Here is a 23,595-nt window from a genome sequence, read left to right on the forward strand (position 1 = left end):
GCATGCTGTTTATTTACAATTTACTGCTCTCGGTAGAGAAAATAGCTCATGTTGGGAAAAGGATAAGCGCGCCCCCTGGCGCGCCGGAGGACCGCTGTGGCGCAGAGCTGCGTTACCGTACAGTCGGACATATATATTTTTATAGCGTGTGAAGAACTGAAGATAATGTAATGATTTCGACGGGATTTCTTAGCGCTCCATTAAATGTGCTTAAAATAATACGTTTGTTTCAGATAGTTTTTGTTTTACATTGTGGTTGAGTTGTTAAAACCTTATGACTTGAAAAGGCAGCTTTTCCCACGCGGGTTCCGGTGATGGGGAATTCGTGCAGTCCGTGAACGTCTCACAGGATTCCATTTTTTGGGAGGGCTGATGTCATTTGAAAACTTCATTCCCGAGTCAACGCGGCGAGTTGTTCGCCTCCCGTTCTGGCGGAAAGTTCCCTCGTCTCGGACGGACACACATCGGGCAGAAACCAGACCAGCCCGGAGCCTCAAATAAACCCAGCGAAGCCACGAACGTCGGACCCGGAGACGAAGCGGCCGGATTTTGCCAGAGCGGAGCATCAGGACCCAGAGCCCCGCTTTTTGTGGGCAAAAGCGAGCTGAACTTTTTTTTTAGGGGGGGGATTGTACAAAAACTGCAACCACGAAAATGAATCGGAGTTTTCATAAGTCTCAGCCTCTCCGGAGCGCGGATTGCAACGCCGTGGAAGTCAAAAGCAAGGTGAGTGTCAGGGTTTAGAGTTGGAAGTTCTGGTTGTTAACAGGCACCAAAATCCCTCAGAGGAAGAGTTTCACATGTCGGTCCGGTAGCTGAGCTGGAACCACAACTGACGACACCTTACTTTCCTCTTTCCAGCCACAAACCCCCAGTTTTAGCTGCCAGACGCGTCGGTTTGCGTGTGTTTAATCCCTTTCCACCCATTATTGACATCATCCGCCCCTGCGAAAGAAGCTGATATCGAATAGTGAGCAGATTTCAATCGGAGGTTCTGGGTTCAATATTATTTTCAAACTTATTTTCAAAGTTATATGCAATGAAGTTAAACAACAAAATAAACGCTCCAGGCGGTCTGAGCTGCCATTAGATTAAAGCAGACCAACCATCTGTCAGTCTGATTGTCACATTAGTTGTAACTTGTGTATTTCTTTTTAATGGCTAATATCGTCTGATATCTGAAACTGGCGCAGACTGTAGAGATTGTGATGATCCTGATCCGATTCCAGACAAACACATGGAGCCGTCTGCAGTTTGGACCACAAAATGCACAAACATTTCAGCAGCGACCATCCATCATCTCCCCTCAGCCTACATGAGTGTATCTCTATATAGGTGACTGATGACCCCCCCCCCCCCCACACACACACACACACGCACACACACACACCCCTACAGCCTCGTTTCATCAGGTGCGGTCTATTTATAGACGCTCATAAACATCACAATTGTTATTATTGCTCTGGGACAGGGTGGGTTTGTTTGTTTTATGGAGATGGCCAGGGTGGGTGGGACAGAAGAAGAGGAGGACTTCACCGGGGCCTTCGTCATCGCCACTGTCACGGCTGCGGGGTGACTCATGTTGCCGTCATGTATTTACCTTGACGCGTCAGATAAAGCTCAGCCGTCTTATTATTGGGTGTATTTTCACTCTGAGGAGAAGGGAGGGGTGCGCTTGGTCACGCGACCCCGACCTGCTGATCAGCACAAGTGTATCGAAGTCAGACCCGATTGTGGTGGCGTTGATACCGACGCTGTTGTTCACAGTGAGCAGCAGTTGCTGGGGAATGTGCCCTTGGTTTGGTATTTACAGATCCCGACTGTGTGACCAAAAACAAGATTACGGTGCGGCTCCAAGAACGCAGGAAGCCGAGGTCGGCGGCGGCGGGCGGGCGGGTGGGCTGTAGGTGTGCTGGTGGTGTTTGCCTTTCTCAGGGGAAACACCCCCGCAGGTAATCTTATCAGGGTCAACACCGGAGGTGTCTGGCTGATCCGTCCTGGAGCTTCAGCCCGCTGTTTTTCCCACTAACCTCCCGCTCTTATCAGGGAGGGTGTGACGGGGGGGTCAGGTGGGGTCAACACGGAAAGAGCTTCTCTACAGGTGTCACGGCTCAGTCACAAGGCTAGAATTCCAAGATCCGAGGTGAGAAAATACAAGTCGACCGTCTTCCATTTCCCCGAGACGTGTTTCGGCCTGTCGGCTCGTTCCTGCGCTCTGATTGGCCGGCCGGGCGGGTGACATCACCGTCGTCGTGATTTACTCTGGGCCCTGGGTTTGACGTCAGCGTCGGCAAAGAATCGCACCGTGTTGGGACTTGCAAATACCAGAGCGGTGAATTCTGCTGCAGGTTGTTCAGGAGGCTCGCAAGGCAGCCAGTAAACACCGCCACCAGAGCCGGCGGCAGTGCGCAGGTACGGTTGTTTTTACCGCTGGGGGCCTTGAACACAAGCGCTCCCTCCAGGTCTCGCGTACTCACTCAGACTTGATCGGGTTTCTCTTTCGTGGATGCTCAACAGGCCGTCTGTGTACTGACGAACCTGTTGGGCAGCTTCCTGAGTTAAAGGTTCAGTTTGATCATCTGATCATCAAATCCAGGTTGTGCAACGTTGCACCCCCCCCCCCCCCCCCCCCCCCCCCACACACACACACACACACACCACCACCACCACCTCAGGTCTGCCTCCCCAGCAAGCATCCGTCATCTTGTAATTACAGAGCCGGCTGCCTCTGTCGTCTCTTCTCCCCCCGTCAGCAGTTCTCCGTCCTCCCGCCCTCCACCTCCGTTAGCATCCGCCTCCGCGGTGATTACGCTAACAAAAAAATCAGCTCCGTCTACAAATTACCGCTGCGATTCACCAGCGCTCAAAGCCACTGGCGTGGTTTATGGAGCACGGGGGGGCCATTGTGCCCCCATATCCCTCCTCTGTATTCCCATTGTCTTATGACTCGCACGATGACCCCATAGTGACCCCTGCCGTTGCCTCATTGGTAGCACTGGGACAGCTCTGTGGGGGGAGGGTTGTACTGGACATCTTACTCACTTGTCCTCCTCGCTCTTATAGTTTCTACTGCACAATCAACACGGCTGCAGTTAGCATGGCGTTAGCATGGCGTTAGCATGAGGGTCTTAAACACGAAGAATTGATGTAGTTATTTGTTCCTTTGCTAAAGTGTTTGATGTGCGAGAAGTGGTTTAACTGCCACGTCCACGTGTGATCTGGTTAGCTGCGAGCTGTTTACCATTCTGACTAGAAATGGTTTATGTTTTGCTGAGTGTTGCTCTTCTGGGGCCAGTTTCACCAAAGTCTTGACCTGACTCCACATCCTGAGAGGATGCCAGACCCTCACTTCTGGCACACCGATTGTTCAGATAAAGCCGTGTGGTGTAGACGTCTTCATTTCCGCTTCCCGTTTGCCGCCGCAAGCGCGCTAACCTCGCTAACCTCGCTCCTGTCTCCACAGTACGGCGCAGAGTTCCGACGGTTCTCCGTGGACCGCGCCAAGCCCGGAAAGTTCGAGGAGTTCTACAAGCTCATCCTGCACATCCACCGCATCGCCAACATGGAGGTGATGATCGGCTACGCCGACATCCACGGCGACCTGCTGCCCATCAACAACGACGACAACTTCTGCAAAGCGGTGTCGACGGCCCACCCGCTGCTCAGGATCTTCATCCAGAGACAAGGTAGACCCACGGAGCCTCGTCTCTAGAACTGCTCCAGTCTCTGTGCTTGGATAATACCGCTGTAATAATAATGATCTGACCCGAATGAAGTTTCCCCTCAGAAAATTTACTTTATCCACTTTTGTCTTCCTCTACGGGAACTGGAAGCCTTTTTGTTTACTTGGTGTGTGTGTGTGTGTTTCCTGTCTTCTTATTGGCTGGATCAGCCTGAGTCTGTGTCTGTCTGCCTGCCTAAGTCGGGTGTCTTATCCAGAGGAAGGGCTCGCGGGCAGATGATAACATGCACACGCGGGCCCGTGGCTCCGGCAACCCCATAGAAATCAGGTCAGCGAGCAAAGCCAGTATCCCAGCATACCAGACATTACTGAGAGACAAAAGACCTGCGTGAAAGAGACTCCTCGCCGAGCCCCCCCCCCACCTTTGTGCGTCTGTGTGTATTTGTTCAAATGGAGCACCATGGTACCCGGGGTGGGAACAGTCCCAGTCTCTCTCGCTGATCCCACCTCTGGAGTGGGTCTTGACGGACCGCCAGGCAGTGAGCTAGCGAGCATACAAATGAATCCATCACAATTCACGTCTATTCAGACCCTCAATCCTCCTGGGAATGCCCCTCGCTCGCTTGTGGAATGAACACGTACACTCCAGGGTATTGTTTTAATTGTTGTCCAGCGGTTGAAAGACAATAGCTAGCTGTGATTTTTGGGCAATAAATAGGGTTTGGATATTGGAGGGGGACCGGGGGGGAGCCCAGCAGACGTGATTGGGAGAACTCATCAGTTTGGAGCTGAATAAAGCCTTTGTGTGCTGACTGATACTGAAGATGTGACACGCTGGAGGTTTGGATGCTAATTAAGCGTTCAGAATGAGGCATCTCCTTCAGCTTTTGAAGAAGCAGCAACATTTCCATAGGAGAGCAGTTTGTTTAGTCCTTATGATTATGGAGGCAACTGTCCCCCGACTAAGTACTTTAGCAAAAGTGTTAGGATAGCTGGTGTTAGCCACGTTGCTCCTGGAAGAAGAGCGGTCGCCTCATCACCTCCTTGCTTTAAACATCCCTGGACTAAAACATACGTGCACAAATGCTGTGTTTCTACCAGACTCATGCAAATGAAGTCCACTTTTTCAGTCCTGGCTGGCGGCACCGTTCAGCAGGCTAAATTAGTAAAAACCCTCTCTGCACACATTCAATAATGCAACAGAGCGCCGTTATTAGCTACAGATTTAGCATCGGCACACATCATCAGGTTTGTGTACGACTTGCTGCTGTTGCACCACCCCGCCCACCCCCACCTCTCCCCATTAAGGACGCGTCCTGAGTCGGTGACGTTCGCTGGTGCGACAGATGCAGAAGCTGTCTGAGCATCTTAAGCCTGACTACCAGCTATTGTTAGCCGCTACGCACAAAGAGGTCCGTGTGTGACCAAGCTCTTAGCATGGTGCACGGCTGGCCGAGTGTGTGATAATGACTGTATCAGTCAGTACCGGCCCGGTTGTGCCGGTCTCCAGAGGTGACGGAGGGCAGGAGTTTGGCCTGTGGTTACCGGGAGGATGCTGTTCTGAGGTCTCCATGCGTAACCACAGAGGGAATCAGACATTACGGAGAAAATCGGTCCAGTTCTGAGCAGAAATCTAGCTGGAGCCCCAAAGGCGGCGCTGGTGCCAATCACAGCAGCCTGCAGTAAGAGCGGCTGTTGTTCTTTGGGGTTTATTTACACAAACACTCGACGGCTTCAAGTAGAGATGATTGTTTGGAACTCGTAGGAGAAGTTTCCTCAAGCACCAGTCGGCTGTAGCCGGCTACAGTCGCGGTTACACAGGCAGACTCCAGCTGAAGTCTGGCCCCACACTGCAGGAGATTCAGTCAGATTTAGGGCCCACTTAACCCTCATTTAAGACCCGTGGTGGACCCGGTTCACGGTTCTGTTCCCCCCGTCCCGATAACATGAGCAGAACCCTGAACCGCGCTACCGCGCTCCAGTGTTTTGAATGTGACTTGGCCACAAACCACTGCTTTCAGATCTGAAAACAGCCAATTGCGTTTACGCTCGGCCTAATAATAAAAAGACCGTGATGTAACGCAACAATGGCTTTACACACGGTAAAATGCCTCTAATCTGTTTGCTCAAGGGCAAATAAGTTTGGGAAGACTGTTGTGTAATGATTAACGAGCCAGACTTGGACCACTGAACTGAGGAATGTGCTTGAGCTCATTTTGCATTGAGTGACCAGTTTGAACCGCCAGATTACGGATGGAGAAGGCAAAATTCAGGGAAAGATTTGAGGAGTGGCGCGGTGCCGGAGGTCGACTCCTCGCCGTCTTCGGCGCGAGCGATCGTAGCGGTTCGCTCGTTGCTGATATGCCGACGGGTGAAGGAGGAGAGCTGCACGCACATTCCTGCGTTTGAAGGGTTTGGGGAGTTTCTGCACTAGCAAAGGCAGTGAAATCTCACATTTAACGCTAGTTTCCTCCTCTTTTAAAGTGTTTGTTCCGTTGTCACGGACTCGGCGCGGTCAGAAACAAGTTAAACCCACAAGCCTGAATAGTCATTATGTCAAAGGTTTAAACCACATCTACTTCAGAGAATTACTGCTGCTAGCTTGACTGCTGTGTGTTTACATTCTATCTCCGGTTCAAATGATGCAAATTGGGAAACCAGCCACACATCAGCGGGTTTTCCATATTTCACCATCGCCTCGGACTGTTGAAAGACTTCTTCTGAGCTGTCTTAATGATGAAAATAGGCTTTTTGTAGGCTAAAATTGTTCGTTAAATGGCACAAACATAGAGGTCGAATGCTGAGCCCAATGGTTGTGGCCTTACATTAACATATAGGAGTTATAATTACGTGTTCAGGAGTTAGTCAATTAATATCCTGGAATTGTTTTAGTTGGAAATGCTAAGCTCCTTCCAGGATCTGTGAGTTTCAGTTGTTTCCTCTTTGGGGTACGTAAGAAAAAGGAGCATTCAGACAAATATTTTGTGCTAAAATCTAAGTCAGATTTTAGCTCTGGCTATGCTAATTATAGACTAAATCCTCCTCACCCAAGCAAAACGCAGTCCAGGTTTTTGGAACGCAGATTTTTTTGCTGAGAAATGGCGCTGTTTTTGTAGCGAGAGCCAGCGGCCTCCACGCAGACTAAACTTTTAACAAAGAGATGAGACCCCTGTTTGTCAGAGGGCTAAAAGTTTAACTAAATAAAGCCGGCGCGGCTGGCCAAGGCCGAGCGGCTGCGCGCCTTCGTAGCTGGCACGGCCAGGGCCGCGGTTTGCCGCTCCGCCTACCCGGCGGCTCCCGACACCTGGGGAAACTCCGCAGCCAAAATAAAGAGGGATGTGGCTCGAAAATGAAAGGAGTCGGGCTGGACCGGGAGCTAAATGCAGAACAGTACCAGAGGAATTCTAGCGTTCTTCTCTGTCTCCAGCTTATAAGGGATTTATATTTTGAGGACTGTGCTTGGCGGGCTGTGAGCGCCGCCGTTTACACTGGAAAACTCAAACTAATTAAATAAAAAAGGGCTGGAGGCTGGACGAGGGCCAGACACTTGACCTCCCGCAGACCTGACCTGACCTTTTCACCTCCACCGTCACTCTGACGAGTCCCAGGAACACAGATTAGCCCTCTCCAGCTACGCTATAAAGTTCTTTGATGTGTGTATTTTTTCCCATTTTTTTTGTGGAGATGGAATCAGGACGGTTAAAGATTTCAGAGTATTCCCATTTTGTTGCTACTGGTCATAAAAGCTGCTGCTATAATTGCTAATATCCGTCCATTACCGTCTTCCTGTGGACGATTTAGAAATAGATGATTGTGTGCGTGCTGGAGCAGCAGCCAGCTGTGCAGATTCAACATCTGGCCATGTTGTCGTGCACGTGCCAGCGCTGAGTCACGGTAGCTGCGTTTGATCGCCGGCTCGGAATATAAAATCACCCCTGTCGCTCCTTACAAAGCTGATTTGGTCTCTTGATAAGCGGCGGTTCGGTTCCTGCCCGCCCGCCGCTCATTTCCATTTCAGACGCCGCCTCGCCAGAGAGAAAGGCAGATCTATTTTGGTCGTCTAATGCGGCTCTGAGTGCTCTCCGCTTCTTCTCAGCGACATGACGGTGACAAAGAGCCAGTCTCAGAGGTCCCTGTCCTCTTTGTGGCTGGTACCAAAGAGCGTCCTCGGGGCTAGAGGGAGAACCGGGGCGCCCGCAGCCGCTTAAAGGGAAAACAGGAGTGTTTTAAGCAGCCCGTCTCTGCTTTTATGACTCCTTTGCTGTGATCCTCGTCTTTGTTCCGTCTCCGCCCCTGCCAGGGTTTCACATTCCCCTTAAACGCTGCTGCTGGATGGTTCTTGTCGGGCCGACTCGGGGATAATGCCCGCCTGTCTGATCATTTTTGGTTCCAGTTCAAGAATGTCGCTGCAGGTATCTGGCTCAGACTGATCCTCATTCTTTCAGCGTCACCACCCTGAAGGGGGGGGGCAGGTTGAATTCACCTCTGTCGTGGTCGATGGGCAGAAAAGGCGGCTCGCCGCCCACCCACGGGCCGATTTCCTGCACGGCGTGGGGACGAAGGCCTTTTTTTACTACTCGATTAAACAATTTGATGACACATCTGAGAAAGTGGCGAGGACTGTGACGGCATCAGGGAAACGTTCCCGCGCCTGTATTCACGCGCCGCGGAGCATCGCCGGGCTAAACGAGGCGCCGTCTGAGCCGGGCATGAGTCGGTGCGCCGTAAAACCTCTTAGGTATTGTGTGTGTGGGCCTCTCAATAAAGCCCGTGTGTGGCCTCTCCTCTGCCTGTCAGCAGACAACGCCACCCATCGTTAGCGCGATGGAGAAGCCGGGTGCCTGCCAGGAGCGGGACGGGGCGGGACGGGGGGGCGCGGTCATAAACCAGCAGTAAATCACGTCGGCGGACATGAAAAGGGACGAGAACAGACGCACTGTGTTCCGTAATGAGCCGAGATGCCTCCTGCTTTAATTAAACCTGCCGGAGGTCTGTTGTGTTTGGGAGACTAGATCGGTGTTTGCATTCCTTAAGTCGGCGCTTTACGACCCCCCCCCCCCCCCCGCTCTGACCCGCATCTCCGCTCCCCCGCGTTGACGCGTCCAGAGCGCCCCTGCTGTAGGGACGCTACCGTCATGGGCAGCACGATAGGCCCGGACTCCGAGGCTCTGCATGCGGAATTCTGGTCTGGATGAATTTAGCCAGTCCTTCTGGGACAAACAAACAACTTCCTACAACGCCGCCGCCGCAGCCACTCCTCGGCAGCGTGAACCCTCAGAAGAGAGAGGAAGGAAAGAGAAAAAACATTAAATGCTTCTTATTTCCCGAGCTTTTCCGCAGCGTTTCTGTTCTTTGCTGGGTTGTTTGTCGTAATAAGATCAGCAGGTTTGTTTTTCCAGCCCTGGTGATCAACCCGCATCAGGACAATCATAAAATCATGAAATTTGAACGCCGGCTCCTCGGTTGTAGTCATGACGATGCCTTCGATGCAGCTCATTTTTAGGGGTTGTTGACAGATTTTAAGTGGATTGAAGATTTATAGAAAGTTTAATAAAGGAAAAAGGGGGAAGGTTTTCCTTCCTTAATAACAACGTATTCAGTGGAAAATTCCCAGGCGAAATTTACAGCCAAGTCACGAGCACAGCGAGGGGGGATAGGGTAAAGATTTTGGGGTTAGAGAGGGCGGGTGGTGTGGACGCGGGGGTGGATGTTGGTGGGTTTTTGGAGGGAGGAGTCGCTGGTATGTTTGGCAGCGTGGCTGCAGTCCCTCCTTAATTACAGCTCCGCTGGAAAAAACGAGGCTGGACACGCTCCCGAGCAGCGCTCCGAGATCCCAGAAATTAGCATGAATAAGGTAACGAGGGGAATCTCGAGCAAAGAACGCGCGTCTTTAGAGGAAATCCTAGCTTTGGAATCGCGTCCCGACACCCAGTCCAATTTAACGCTTCGCCGCTCCCAGTTTCTCGGCATCGGCCCAGCGCTGCGTCGGCAGGAGGATATTTAAGGAATCCATAATTACAAAGGAGGGCCCGGTTTTGCTGCTCAGCCCTGAGAGCTCAGGCGTACACGGGGTTAACTCAGGGGTTGTGAGGAAACGTTCTCAGATGCCTTCTCGCTGCACGTGATGTCGGTTGTTTTCGCCCCGTCGCACGAGCTGGGTCAAAAGGTCACGGCTCTCTGTAAACACCAAGCTAAGCTAAATTCATTAACAGCGAGTTGTCGGTACACACGGAGTCGTGGGCGGTTCCATGTGGAGACACTAGATTCCGACTTTTCAGGGTTTGGCTGAAGGGTCCGCCGACGCTAACAAAATTACATGCATTGTTGCGTGTTTACAGGCACCGAGCTTTCAGTGATTGAGAGAAAAAACTAGCGTGAATGTTGTGGTGTGTTTGTTTTTGAAAGATTCTGCTCTGGGAGTTGACTTGTTTACTTTTCTGGTATCCCCCTGCGGTCAGGCCACATTGACCTAATAGGAAGTTGAGTTCCTCTGGTGATGAGTTTTAGTTGCTGTTTTTAACCACCTTCTATTTCTTACTTGAATTTGAGACTTTTTTTATCTTGTGGTGTGTGTGTGTCTCCTCGCATTTACGATGTATCGTGTACCAAACTACTTTTACTAGCGAAATGGGGCCATGTTTGCAAAGCAGGACCATCTTGCTGGGCCCCACAACTGTAAAGGACCAAGTGAACCAGGGTTCTTAATGGGATGTCAAGGTTAGGGTAGCCAGCTGGATGATTTGTTATGTCTATTAAGTCCCCACAAATATAGAAGTGTGTGTGTGTGTGTGTGTGTGTGTGTGTGTGTGTGTGTGTGTGTGTGACAATATTAAGACGTAGCCATTCATAAAGGTCATGAGGCTAAAACAATGAGGCAAGCTGTCGCCCCCCTCACCAGTCTGAGAGTTGCTCAGCCATGACCTGCCGGCCAGTGGGACGACGTGATTGGCCCAACGGAGCCTAGAGTTCATTTGATTGGCTGTCAGAAATCACCAGAGCGAACTGTTGATTTAACTGCAGCTTCAGTTAGCTTCACGCTCAACGCCGCTACATGTTATTGATCGCCTCTGCGACAGGCGTCTGTCACAGGTGATGGCACCACGAGTTCCCCGTCGCTGGTGAATCGGGACGACTCAGCAGTTTAGGATGGGAGAGGAAGGAAAAGAATGGAGGAGGGGAGGAATGAGCCAGGACTCTGGTCCTCACATGAATAGTGAATTGCTGAAACAATGGACACTGACGGCTAATGTGCAAATGCTCTCACAGACAAGTTTTAAATTGTGTGTGTGTGTGTGTGTGTGTGTGTGTGTGTGTGTGTGTGTGTGTGTGTGTGTGTCTGAGGGAGAGAGAGACAACAGGAGTAGCAACTTTGGACACAATAGACTGAGTAATCCACAAAAGGAATCAGGGGGAGCAGGAAGAAGCCAGGACGTGTGTCAACGCACGGGCAGCGCAGCGTTAGCGCCGGGGGGTTGGAGAAAGGAGGATGTTGCTGTTTCAGGTGCCGGGGAGGACGGGACGGGTCCTGTCCAAGCTTGCAGACGATAGACTTGGGCTCGCGTAGCATACTGGGGGGCTCAGCTGGAGACCAGAAAAAACCTTTTAGTGACCCGATGACAGAGCCAGGCTCAAGAATGTTAGCACAAAAGAGCCGACAGGCCTCTAAGATGTTCTGGTCCTAACACTCCTGACCCGGGATCTGTTGCACATTCTGCTCCTTCCCTGGGCCTGAAGCCCTCCTCCTGTAACCCCCCAGCAGTGGCCACCCTCCCCTACACAACGCCCACTCGTTGATTCCAGTTAAACACCATTCTTGTCGGACACCTGACGTTCTACTTGGGTGGCATCACTCCGATTACGGTGACACAATAAATGGGTCGCTGCGTCTGAGTGGGTGGCGCCGATCGGGGAGAGCCCTGTTTGCTGGCATTCTTTAGCGCCAGACAGACCTGGCTCTTGGTTTTACTTTCCCAGAAACGATAGGCACGTGACTATAAGCGATAACAAAAACAGACCTGGAGACGGACGAACGTGTCTGGATTATTTTTCTTGACCGTGTGCGAATGCGGAGAACAAAACAGCATCGATTTTCCTGGGAGCTGATGAAAGAAGCTCTCAGCGGGGCGCCGTCCGCCTGACGGAGGGCGTCCACCTTTCTCAGTGTCTGTTTTCCTGTTAACCGGCAGATTAATACGAACGGAATCAAAACCGTCTCACAGAGGCCACGTTGGGTCCCCACCGCTGTTTACAGAAGGAAATGAGCCCACATTTGTGTGTGGACTTTACAGTCATCTAATTTCCTGACTGTGCTTGTGTGTGTGTGTGTGTGTGTGTGTGTGTGTGTGTGTGTGTGTGTGTGTGTGTGTGTGTATGTGTGTGTGTGTGTGTGTGTGTGTGTGTGTGTGTGTGTGTGGTGAGACAGTCAGAGAGCCAGACAGGTTGAAATCCTCTTAATCTGTGTGTTGTCTGTCATCTGCAGCCAGTAAAACATCAGAGAGTGACGTTTTTGTTGCTCGGCCGTGACGTCTTTCGATCCTCCATCTAGGGTCAGTTTACAGTTCTGTCCAACTCTTCCCGGGGACGAAGAGACGTCCTTTTAGAATACGGCGGGACGAACCTGTCTTTCTTAAAAATGGTTTATTGGGTTGACATCAGACAATGAGCGTGCCTGGGGTAACTTTGAAGAGAAAACTGGGACAGAACGGAACTTAATTCAACTATTTCTGAGGGAATTGCTGAAAATATTCATGCAAATGTTCTTTATACAGTGATGCAATTTGTCCTATTTCAGCAGTTAATAAGCAAATTGATGAAACCGGCCGCGTTTAGGCGATGGAATAAATCAACCGCCTTCTCCTGCCCTCCCTCCTGAAGTGAACCCATGAATTAGCTTCACACGCTCACAGGAATTCCAAATATCGCTTTTCATGACGAAACATCAAGCAAATCCAGTCGGGAGAAGGTTGTTGGCGGCACAAGGAACCGGTTCTTTACAGCAAACTGTGTGAGATTTGCATTATTAGACCATCATCATGTCATAAATGCCTTTAACACTATCAAATCCAGCATCAGAGTTCCAATAACGGAGGTGGGGGGGGGCTTTAGCCTCAAAACTCCCGCTCGTCCATCCAGGCTGTCTCCACGGTGACGTATTTCTGTCTTCAGATGGTTGCGAGGAGTGAACGGAGGCCAGTACCTGCAGGCCAGATGGCACAGGCGGGACGGAGGAGGGAGGGGGGGTTCCGAAGAGGTTAAATCAACAGCACGTGTTTTCTCCAAGTGGTAGTCGGTATTTAGGGAGAGGGTGGGGGCATTGACACCCCCCCCCCCACACACACCGAGAGCGCATTTTTGTGAAAGCGATGTAGAGGAGGTCGTCCTCCTGCCTGCTCTCCTCCTCATTTCTGTTGCCACCAAGCAGGGCTTAATCTGCCCCTGGGGGGTGGTTTCGATAAAGTCGCGTCGGGAGATACGTTGCAAACCCCCCCCCCTCCCTGCCCCAGTGCCTGAGCCGAGCCAGAACGGAGGAGAACCAGGCAGCTCCGTTTAACGTGTCCCAGATGTGCAGCCCCACCTCACTGTAGCAAGGGAGGGAAAGAATGAGGGGGGGGTACAGAAGGTTCAAAGCACGGAGCCGTCTTTAGAAGGGAAAATACTTTTATCTTCTCTGATTGTCACACACGCCACTTGAAAAATAACATATCTGAAGCTGCTGAACGTCCATTAATAATTTACAGAACATTCTGGAACACACTGTGCAGGTGTTGAGATAACCCCCCCCCCCAAAAGAATGTGAGATGTGAGAACTTCAAGGATTATTCACTACTTCAACACTTAGATTACAAAGCAAGTCGCGTTAAAACGGCCGTTCTTGGTTTTTCTCATCATGTACGTCAGGCGTGTCCAGATCCGGTCCAGGGCCACGATCCAGCCGGGTTTTCTGTCCTACCAGGTAGAACACGCTTTCACCTGGGACCCCGCCTGGCTTGGGAGCGTTTTCTGCCTGGTAGGAGAGAAAACCTGGCTGGATTATGGTCTTTGAGGACCGGCTCTGGACCCTAACCCCTAAATTTTAATGCAGTAATAAGGAATTAATTCTACTTTTCTTCGTTCGACTAGTAGAACGCAGCGTGATTAAGGCTGCAGAAGCTTCCAGAAAGCTCCCACGAAAGCCTCTTGGCAGAGTTTGATTTACAGACAGAGGTTTATCAAGCTTGTCCAAATTTCCACCGTGGCCCAGCCTCAACCACCCCTGCAAAAATGCGAACTATGTTTGCATGTTTAAAAAGAAACGCGCTTCGTCTTTATCCTTCTTGGACCCCACTCCCGTGTTTGTGTTAGCCCAACGTCCTGGCTCCGCACACACTCCCACACTCCCTAACGGAGACGAGAAGTTCAGGGTTTTTTTTTTCTTTTCTTCACATGTTCCATCCTTTTATATTGATGAATGTGAAAAAGTCAGAGTGAGACGTACAGTAACAATTATGGTTAATTTAGCGTCCGCTGCAGCTCGCTTCCATGGGATGTGTGCACGTCGGCTGATTTATTTATCTTTTTTGTATTTGGAAGTTGTGTAAAACCACCGAGGAGTCATGGAAACCCTCTAGTTTTGAGCTCCAAAGTGCTCCGCTTTCATGCAGTTGTGTCCCGTCTCCGTAAAACAACAACAGGAAAGAATTCAAACATCCTTCGAGCTCAGATCTTTTTTTACGGCGTCGCCCGGCGTCCTGGGTTTCGTCCTGTTCCACTTCAGGCCGGTTTCCCGGTGGGTTTTGACAGCGAGGCGCTTTCAGCTGAGTGTTTGTGTGTCTGTGGGGCCCATAAGCGAAGCCCACTTCCACAGTATTCAGTGACTAACGCCAATGGCAGCAGGGCCCAGCACCATTCTCTGCTCTCTCTCTCTCTCTCTCCCCCCCTCTCTCTCTCCCTCTTTTTCCCTCTCCCTCTTTCTCCCTCTCTCTCCCTCTCTCTCTCCCTCTCTCTCTCTCTCGTGTCGCTCTTCTCTCCCTCTCTCTGCTCATTGTGATCTGCCCTGTCAGGCATTTGTCGCGCTTGGCTGAAAAATCGCATGGGGGGGGTTGTTGGGGTGTAAGAATGTCACTGGCTTAGATGGACTGCAGCTGTAAACTAGAGGGACAGGTCGGAGGTCACCGGGTGTAGGGTCCAGCATAGGCCACCACCTTCACAGAAACCGGAGGTTTTATAATTTCGCCTTTGAGTGGGAGGAAGTGATGCGAGAGAGGATTCGGTGCCCAAATATGAGCTTGGACACCTCAAAGGTGCTGTTGTTCCTTCTTTAAGTCCCTTAAGTTCTAATTATGACTTCTTGTTTGGGGCCATCACATTGATTGGAGAAAGCAGTAGGCCTAGTCGGGATATTTACTCCCTTTTTTTTAACATCACGGATCAGCGGAAACTTTGTTCAATAAACCCGGACTGGAAAAAAGGTCACGTACTTCAAAGGAGTCGAGTAATTACGAACTATCAGGTGACACGGCGGCCTTTTAGAGGCAATCCGACCATGTCTGACCCCCCCACCCCCCACATATACACACTCTTCTACTTCTGAGTGCAAACTTTACCCAAATTGTGCCTTTCACCACCAAACGCCTAACTCTAATCCTTACTCTGACTTAATTCTAACCTTAAAACCATGTTTTAAAGGATTGAGGACCGGACAAAGTAACATCACTTTGCAAGAGAATTGTGGGTCCCGGTCCTCACAATGTAGCATCTACAGGAACACACACACACAAAGTTCTGTCTTATCACACCAAGTTTATCGTAACAACCTCTGACAAACCTAATCCCTGTTCCACTGAAGCATGATGGGTAAGCCAATTTGAACCAGTTAATCAAAGGCTGCCAGGCATTTGCAGGCCGAACGGCACCTCAGTTCAGTGTTTCAGACATGTAATCTGACAAACAAGTACCGGTAAAGCAGATTTGTGGGATTTAGGTAAAATAAAAATTCTTTTTGCAACGTTTCTGGTTTTGTAAATGTATTTAAAAAAAAAAAAAAAGAGATTCTAGTGCGGAAAGCTGTTAAATCCAGGAAGAGAGGAGATAAAACCATGCGGTGACAGACATCCCCACCTCGTGTGGTCTATCCAACAACTGAGAGCAGCTCAGGGGAGAAAGGTCAGAGGTGAAATGCTGGCTCTAAGGGTGTGTGTGTGTGTGTGTGACAGAGAGAGAAACACCTGAGGAATGTAGTGGTAAATGTGGTGGGATGTATAAGGGAACAGGTTAAAGACCTGCAAAGCCTCAAACCTGTCCTGGGCTGTTAGCTGGATAGCCCGATCCGATGCTGCAGTCTTTCAAAGTGGAAAAAACACACCTCTAATTAACCAAAAGTAGTGAAAAAAAGTGTATTTAAAGCAAAACAGGAAGACCTGTTTTGCTGTTTGGAGTCGCGCATCGGCTTCACCTCCGGCTGTGCTCGCCGGGGCTCCGCGTCTCTTCTGCATAACTCGGCTCATTCCTCTGCAAACTATGTGACCTTACTGGTTTTTTCGCTCATTTAAATAGCGCGTGAAGTATGAGGCATTAGTCACAAATTAAAGACGTCATTATTGATTACCAAGCCCACAAATATGTTGATGCGGGCTTCCGCAGTTCTTTATGGAATAGCGCGATACAGCTGTCGGTGCTTTTATCGTAAAATTGGGAAGGGAGAGTGATTTATTTGGGATTTCTTCGGAGGCGCCACAGCCCTGTAATGGGTCTCAGCAGGGGTTTCTGCCTGGTTTCTATCAAGGAGGCTTAAGCTTGTGGCAAACACGTTTGCTCTCCTTTTGAGTCAAAGATTTGGAAGTAGCTAACTTAAAAGGACTTATTTAGTGGCTGTAATTCACCTCCTCCGTGGGGGCCACGACCCCGAAGCCGTATTTATACGCGCCGCCTCGGCAACATTCTGCAAGAGCAGGTAGGAGAACGCACATGAACGCTGAGTCAGCGTTGCGGAGGGAGCCGTCCTGGTCCGGGCCTGGAAGGAAGCGCGGCCAGCTGGCTCCGCTCAGACTCCCCGTTGGCTTCAGCGTCCCACCTCCCTCTTTTGAAGGAAGGGCCAGAGCTTAGAGCGCCGCCGCCCCCGGTGGTTCGCTGAAGCAGGTGTCCCGGGTGGGAGGGGGAAGATGACTCATCATTGTTGGGATAGGAGCGGGGTGGGTGGGTGGGGGGGGATGCTCCCGTCTGGGGAACCTCACTTCCTGTCACATCAGGCTGTGCTCGGTCCAGATTTCCTGTGTTATTGAGACGAGCAGATAGGAGTCACGGCCGATATTGTTTTTACTCTCCGGCACGCCACCATTCCCAGGTTATGTTTTCTTCTTCATCCGTTTTCTTTGGGTTTATCGTGTCAGCCTCGTTTGGCTGTTCTGGCGGAGCCACTCCCGCTCCCAGGATGACCAGCTCCCCCTTTGAAGGTTTTCATTGTTTCATACAGGATTCCTCTTGATCCCCGGCTGGAAAACACGTTTCCGCTCCGACTTCCAAACGCACCTCCGTTTTAACATCTCAGCTTTTCGCAGAAAAACAAAATAGCTGTTGCTTCTCTGCCGCGTTGGGATCGAGATCGGCGCGTGCACGCCTGTGTGCGAGGACAGAAATGCATACTGGGAACCAATCCAGCTCCTGTTAGCAGATGGGTGGTTCACCTCTGTCAGCACTGACAGGAATGCTGTTCAAGCTCGGCACTTACAGGAACGTTCACGCTGAGCTTCTGCCTTAACGGCGTCTAAATCTGGTCAACATTGCACCGCCTGTGCTCTAAGAGTTTTATTTCTCACAGTTTCTCTCCTTTTGTTCCTCCGCAGAAGAGGTCGACTACGCTAACTTCGGGACCAACACCTTAACCCGGAAGAAGAAGGCGGTGGTCGCGCTGCGCAACAATGACGTCAACCGCAAACGGCCTCACATCCGCATCGGCATGCCCCAGGACTTCCGGCCCGTCTCCTCCATCATCGACGTGGACATCTTGCCCGAGTCTCACCGCCGCGTCAGGCTGTACCGCCACGGCTCCGACAAGCCGCTGGGATTCTACATCCGGGATGGGACCAGCGTGCGGGTGACGCCTCACGGACTGGAGAAAGTCCCGGGCATCTTCATTTCTCGGCTGGTGCCGGGAGGCTTGGCGGAGAGCACCGGGCTGCTGGCGGTTAACGATGAGGTGCTGGAGGTGAACGGCATCGAGGTGACGGGGAAGTCCTTGGATCAGGTGACGGATATGATGATCGCCAACAGCCACAACCTGATTGTGACGGTTAAGCCCGTCAACCAGCGCAACAACGTGGTCCGGAGCAGCAGGATCTCCGGAAGCTCGGGCCAGTCGTCGGACAGCAGCGGGTCGACGAGTTTCCCCAACCCGCCCTCGGCCTCGATGGGACTCACGGCGCCTGGAGCGAGCAGGTACCAGGACGATCTGGAGAGTGACGAAGAGACTGACATCGTCATCGAGAGCAGCATGAAGCGACCGTCTCAGAGGTCCAACGTCTCTATAGCGTCCAACGTGTCCCGCACGCATCAACAGACGCCGACGACGACAGTCCTGGGCCCCGCGGCGCCTCCCAGCCCCCCCACGCGCCCGTCGTCAGTGGTCTCCACCGTCTCCTTCCACTCTCAGCCCAGCGTCAACGGAGGGTCCCACCACAGCAGCCTCAGCTACCAGCTGCACAAAGACCTGAACCTCCAGCAGCAGCAACAGTCCCGCCACCACCAAACGCAGCCCCCGCATCACAGCAGCAACCCGGCCCTCCGCCACAGCAACGGCAGCCTGCACAAAATCCTCAGCTCCATGAAAACGGACCCACGGCACAGCCTGGCTCTGCCCCGGGGCGGCGTGGAGGAGGACGGCACCGTTATTACCCTATAATAGACAGACAGACAGAAACTTTCCAACCAAACAGACTAAAACTGGAACTCCCGGTCGGATTTCATCAGCATCCCTCTCTTTTAATGGATACTAATTATTATTATTTTTAGATACTTCTTTACGAGATAATCCACGATAGGACTTTCCAAACCAGGAACCAATGTCTAGATGGCCTCCTGTATTTGTCCTCTCTCAAAAACAGAGTTTTGTGTATTTAAACATCAGACATTTTGACAGTTCTTCCACTTTCTTTGAGAAGTTTGAATGTTCCTTAATATCTTTCCGTAGTGACCACTTGTATTAAGATGATTTTCGTTATTTTTGGGACCAACTTGGGTTTTGTTTTTTTTCCTTGGATGTTTTTAAAGAGTAAATCTATATTTCTTATATTCCGATAAATGCTGTGTAGAGTATGATTTTTTTTTTTTTAAATAGTTCCTTTATGCATTGATGATCGTGATTGAATCCTTATATCTGTTCAAATAAATTATTCTAAGACACAAGTTTACGAGTAGAAATCTGTTATTTGTATTAAAAGAGGGCAACAAACAGGATTAGAAGAAAGCTGATGTCTTTGTTACCCCAACAGTACATTTCTGTAGACATCACAGATGCAGCTGGGCTATCTGAAGGTTAAATTCCTCTCTTTTCAGATTGCTTTGACTTCAGCACAGGCATGGAAGGGGAATGCAGGAGATCTGCTCACGGCAGCAAACTGCCCTTAACGAATGTTTGCCCTCTGTGTTTAATCAAGATGCCACGGAGCTTTAGCTGATAACGGATCACTTGACACGCAGCTGTTTTTCCTCTGGTGGCAGCCTCGATCAGACCCAAATGTAGTCGGCAGGTATGAGGCACTTGGACCAGATAGCTAACCTGCTCAAGGGGTTTTGTGTGGTAAAGTGATGAATGGCAATTCTCTAAATGGAATTGAGATAAAAACCGAAAACTGAGGGGTGACGGTCCAATTTTTGTCAGTTTAGGGGAATAATTGGGGTCACCAGCGTAACACTGACATCTTGAAACCATATTCATGTCATATTAAGGGGAGTTTGATCCTGCTCAAGCGGACCTGATATGAACAAACAATTCATGACTGGTACAGGTCAATGAGGGTTTTGCAAAGTCTGCCCCTTGCTGCCATCTGCTGGTGGGGTTAGTTATTAAAATACAAGACACCACGAAATGTTTATTTAGAATTGAATCTAAATTATTGTATTGACTGTGTTGTAAATGCATTTAAATAGTAAGGTCTGACTTTGTTGACATGGTTAATGTTAACGAAGGAAAGTTAAATGATGAATTCAAAGCCACAAAATAAAGTGTGAGACGTGAACTATGTGAGCTCACATCGCTCATCAGTTTTGGAAAGTTCGCACTTGAGCACCATTAGAGGTTAAATGGTTTTTCCTCCTGACCACCACAAAACGTGTTTTTCTGACATCAGCGGAGTTGTTACAATAAAGCTTATAAGTAAACAACCTTTTCAACCCAATTTTTTCATCGCCATATCTTTTATTTGCGACCTAAATGATGTCAATGATGTAAAATTAATGCTGAAAATATGCGAAGGAACTGACTTGTTCCACATATGCAGAAGAGCGTCTATGGACATTAACATTAACTAATTAGACCATCAAAGGGTGAAATTGGCAGCATGTGTTCGTGGGTGTATCTTGTGTGGACTGTTGTGACGTCATTTATATTTAAAAACTGCAAACTCTGAACAATGGCAATAAACCTTCTTCTGATTCTGATTCTGATTCTTCTACTCGGTTCATTATCAGAGTTGTCGCTGCCTCATTTATCCGTTTGCCTATCGGTTTGCCTTTTTTGACCCTCCCGAGCCACCGTCTGCGGCCTCGCACACGTGACTGCGTCACTTGACCAGGAATAACACGGCAGTGGGCAGCGAGACGGGGCAGAAATGGACCAGCACCGAGTGGACAGGGTGGGCCTTCTGTCTCCGCTGGAGGAGTCCAGCGCCGAGATAAGCAGGGACAGCGGCGTTGTCTCCCAAAGCACGAGCAGTTTGTCCATGGTGAGCGAAATCCTCAGCAGCGGGACCGTGTCGCAGAGCCCGAGCTTCGGGGCAGCCGCTAACGTCCCGCAGAGCCCGAGCCTCAACGGGAGTCAGGAGCCTGGGACGGCCCAGCCCGGGTTCACTGAGCAGGACGAAGAGATCCTGAGACACACCGCGCTCGGATACTCCTCCTACATACGAGTAACAGCCGGAGAAGAGGTTCGTGTCCTGGAGGGTTTGTCCTCACGCTCGCGCCTTCGCATAAGCTAAACTTCAGGCTAATGGAGTTGGAGTCTTCATTGGGTTTTGGGTTGGGGGGGGGGGGGTTGCAGGTTGCAGGTTAGATGTCACTAATGACGAGATTTGATAAATATTTTCCCATAATCTGCAGCATATACTGCTGCTGGACGGTGGGGATGCAGCATTTAAACAAGAACATCTATGGTGCAGCAGGGAACTATGTAGATCCTATGTAGATGCTTTGGCATGAAGGTTCTCTTAAATTTTCCTCTTTAAAAAAAACACACACTTGAACAGAAATCACATGACAGGCTAATACTGGAGTGGTTGAGTACTTACACAAAGCGAGGGGATAATAGCAGTGTTGGCACCATAAATATTGCTGGTGTCCGACTAAATGTTATGAGTTATGCTCATAACATATTTTGTTCTGATCAGATTCTTTGCTACTTCCTCGCTGGCTAAATACTGTAATAAGGAAGCTGAGGTATTTCATTTGCTCTGTGCAAAGAAAATAGGCACTGTGTCTGGGCGAGCGGGACTAAATTGTTTCATTCTAAAGGAAAATACAGCTGTAATTAGTGTTAGAGTAGATTCAATGTGCATAGTTTGCATATAGATTCCAGGAATATTTGAACATTAACTTTGTTTCTCTAAAGCCGACCAGAGTAAAACCCAAATGTGACGTGATTAAAGTGCAGACCCCATCAAATTATTGTCTAACAGATGTTTTCTGCTGAGCACTTTGCTGTTCTTAGGCTCTGTTCATCTGACACTATTACTTTCTTGTTTTAAAATGATGATTTCACTGATTTCTCCCAGATCCTGTGTTTGGAGAAGAGTTTGGAGGAAATGCTGACCAGAGTCGATGAGTTTGTTGGAATGTTAGATATGGTAATTTCATTTATGATCATTAGAATATACTCAACTACACACCATGTGTGCGTGGTTCATTTCTTGGTAGGTGCCTCATATCGGCTTTTTTTTACCCAACAGATCCGCAATGACACGTCCCAGATAGTGAACGACAACCTACCTCAAATCCAGCAGAAGTCCGACGAAATGAGACAAATATACAGAAGAATTGATAAGTTGGAGGTAAGTGCAAGAGTTCATGAATAGAAGCATTTTATAGGTTAAGAGTCTTTATAGGATTTTTAATAAGTCGGGCTACCTGTTGCTGGCTTCATGGTTGCACCCCTGATTAAAACTTAAAGGATTAACTTTGTTATTGTACCATTTTACTGCTGTTTTATTAATACAGAATATTCTGTTGTGCTGCAGGCCTTTGTAAAGATGGTAGGAGCCAACGTTAATGTGATGGAAGAACATCTGGCGCAGGCAGAAGGAGAACTGGGAACGATACCGAGCGCGTTCAAGAAGATCCTTCGCACAATGAGCGTCCCGGGTTTCTTAAATGTGAGAGCTCCTTGTCTTCCCAATCATCACATGTCCGCTGAGTAAAATGCCAGCTGTTTGCATGTGGCCGAGGTCACTCTGCTTCCTGATCGAGCTTCGCCACGGCGGTCTTTGCGGTTGTGCTGCCGGTGGTGACGTTGTTTCTGTTCACTCACAGAAACCAACCAGCCCGAGAAGACCAGCGCCGCATCAGCGTCACCAGATTCCAGGCGTGTTCCGGACAGATGATTACTTCACGTCGCAGCCAAAGCAATGACACACAGGGGCATTTTTTAAAAAAACAAAAAAGAAAGAATCACTCGGTCCTGACCTCAGACGCCAGTCATCTGCAGAGACTGATTTACTGCCTTCCATCAGCGGACTGTGGCGCCGTGGCCACAACGAAGCAATAATAGCCTCTCTGAACAACTCGCTGGAAGTCTACGCATTGACATGTGCAGCATTTCCAGTGTTTCTCCTGGCAGCACCGAGCACTGTTCAACCTGTAGCAGTGGTTAAGTGGAGTTAAGTGCCTAAATCTGCCTGATTTCTGTCCGTCTAATTTCCACCACTTGTGAAGAAGATAATGTGAGTCCTTTGTGACAGGTTATGGAGTACAGAACCATAAAGGCAAACGGACGGGAAGAACAGATTACAGCATTGATTAGACTTTTTATAGACAAAAATACTTTTTTGTGTGTGTTTGGTGTTTGTAGAGACCTGCATGCTGCTGAAATAACCTGCATATCTAATGTGGCACTGTGAGCAATATTAGTTTCACCTGTCTGAGCTTTTTGAGATGAGCTTTTGAAGAAGAAATTGCATTTCACTGAATCTGAATGCCTAAGATGCCCAAATTCCAAATGTTTTTCCCCTTTTTCTCTTTCAGACTTTGATAAACGATAAGAAATGACCAGGCACTTAAAAATCATTTATTTTTAGGTATGGACAGCGTGCCATTTTTAGGTATGGCTCACTGGTGATTGGATAATGGCACATTTTCTCTGAAAGCACACTGTCGAATGGGTGAGTCATTGCAGCAATGATTCACTGATTGTCTAAGTAGTGACCCAGAAGGAGAGTAAACAAGGTTTTATACGCCTTGCAAGAATAATGCAATAGATTATTATTATTATTGTTATTGTAAAATGTTGAAGGTGGTGATTGTGTGTGGGGAGATGAACCAGTTAAGTCGGCAGCAGCCAGCGTAGCATGAAATTTGTTTGCTTAAGCACATTAACTTTTGTAGTAAAACACTGGGGGGAGGGGCTCCCAAACTTGGCAGGTCGCTCACGTTTACTGCAGTATTTCTTTCAAATAAACAGTTGCAACCAACTTCCCCTTCATCTCTTCCTCATCTCTCATTCTAACCCCCAAACG

At 49.5% G+C, this 23,595-nt stretch overlaps 2 protein-coding genes across 2 annotated transcripts; both read left to right on the forward strand.

Moving 5' to 3' along the window:
• Positions 1-396: 396 nt before the first annotated feature.
• pard6gb (par-6 family cell polarity regulator gamma b) lies at positions 397-19,057 on the forward strand. Its single transcript, XM_003968842.3, has 3 exons — positions 397-726; positions 3,464-3,686; positions 17,500-19,057. Exons 1-3 carry the CDS (start codon positions 655-657, stop codon positions 18,552-18,554), a joined length of 1,350 nt encoding a protein of 449 aa, XP_003968891.1. The 5' UTR covers positions 397-654; the 3' UTR covers positions 18,555-19,057.
• Positions 19,058-20,412: 1,355 nt separating this feature from the next.
• On the forward strand, positions 20,413-23,550 carry bloc1s4 (biogenesis of lysosomal organelles complex-1, subunit 4, cappuccino). The gene is made up of 5 exons (XM_003968905.3): positions 20,413-20,796; positions 21,640-21,711; positions 21,814-21,915; positions 22,102-22,236; positions 22,394-23,550. The coding sequence occupies exons 1-5, from the start codon at positions 20,482-20,484 to the stop codon at positions 22,490-22,492; spliced, it is 723 nt and encodes a 240-aa protein (XP_003968954.2). The 5' UTR covers positions 20,413-20,481; the 3' UTR covers positions 22,493-23,550.
• The last annotated feature ends 45 nt before the right edge of the window (positions 23,551-23,595 follow it).

The sequence above is a fragment of the Takifugu rubripes genome, chromosome 12 (assembly GCF_901000725.2).
Source record: "Takifugu rubripes chromosome 12, fTakRub1.2, whole genome shotgun sequence".
Taxonomy (NCBI): domain Eukaryota; kingdom Metazoa; phylum Chordata; class Actinopteri; order Tetraodontiformes; family Tetraodontidae; genus Takifugu; species Takifugu rubripes.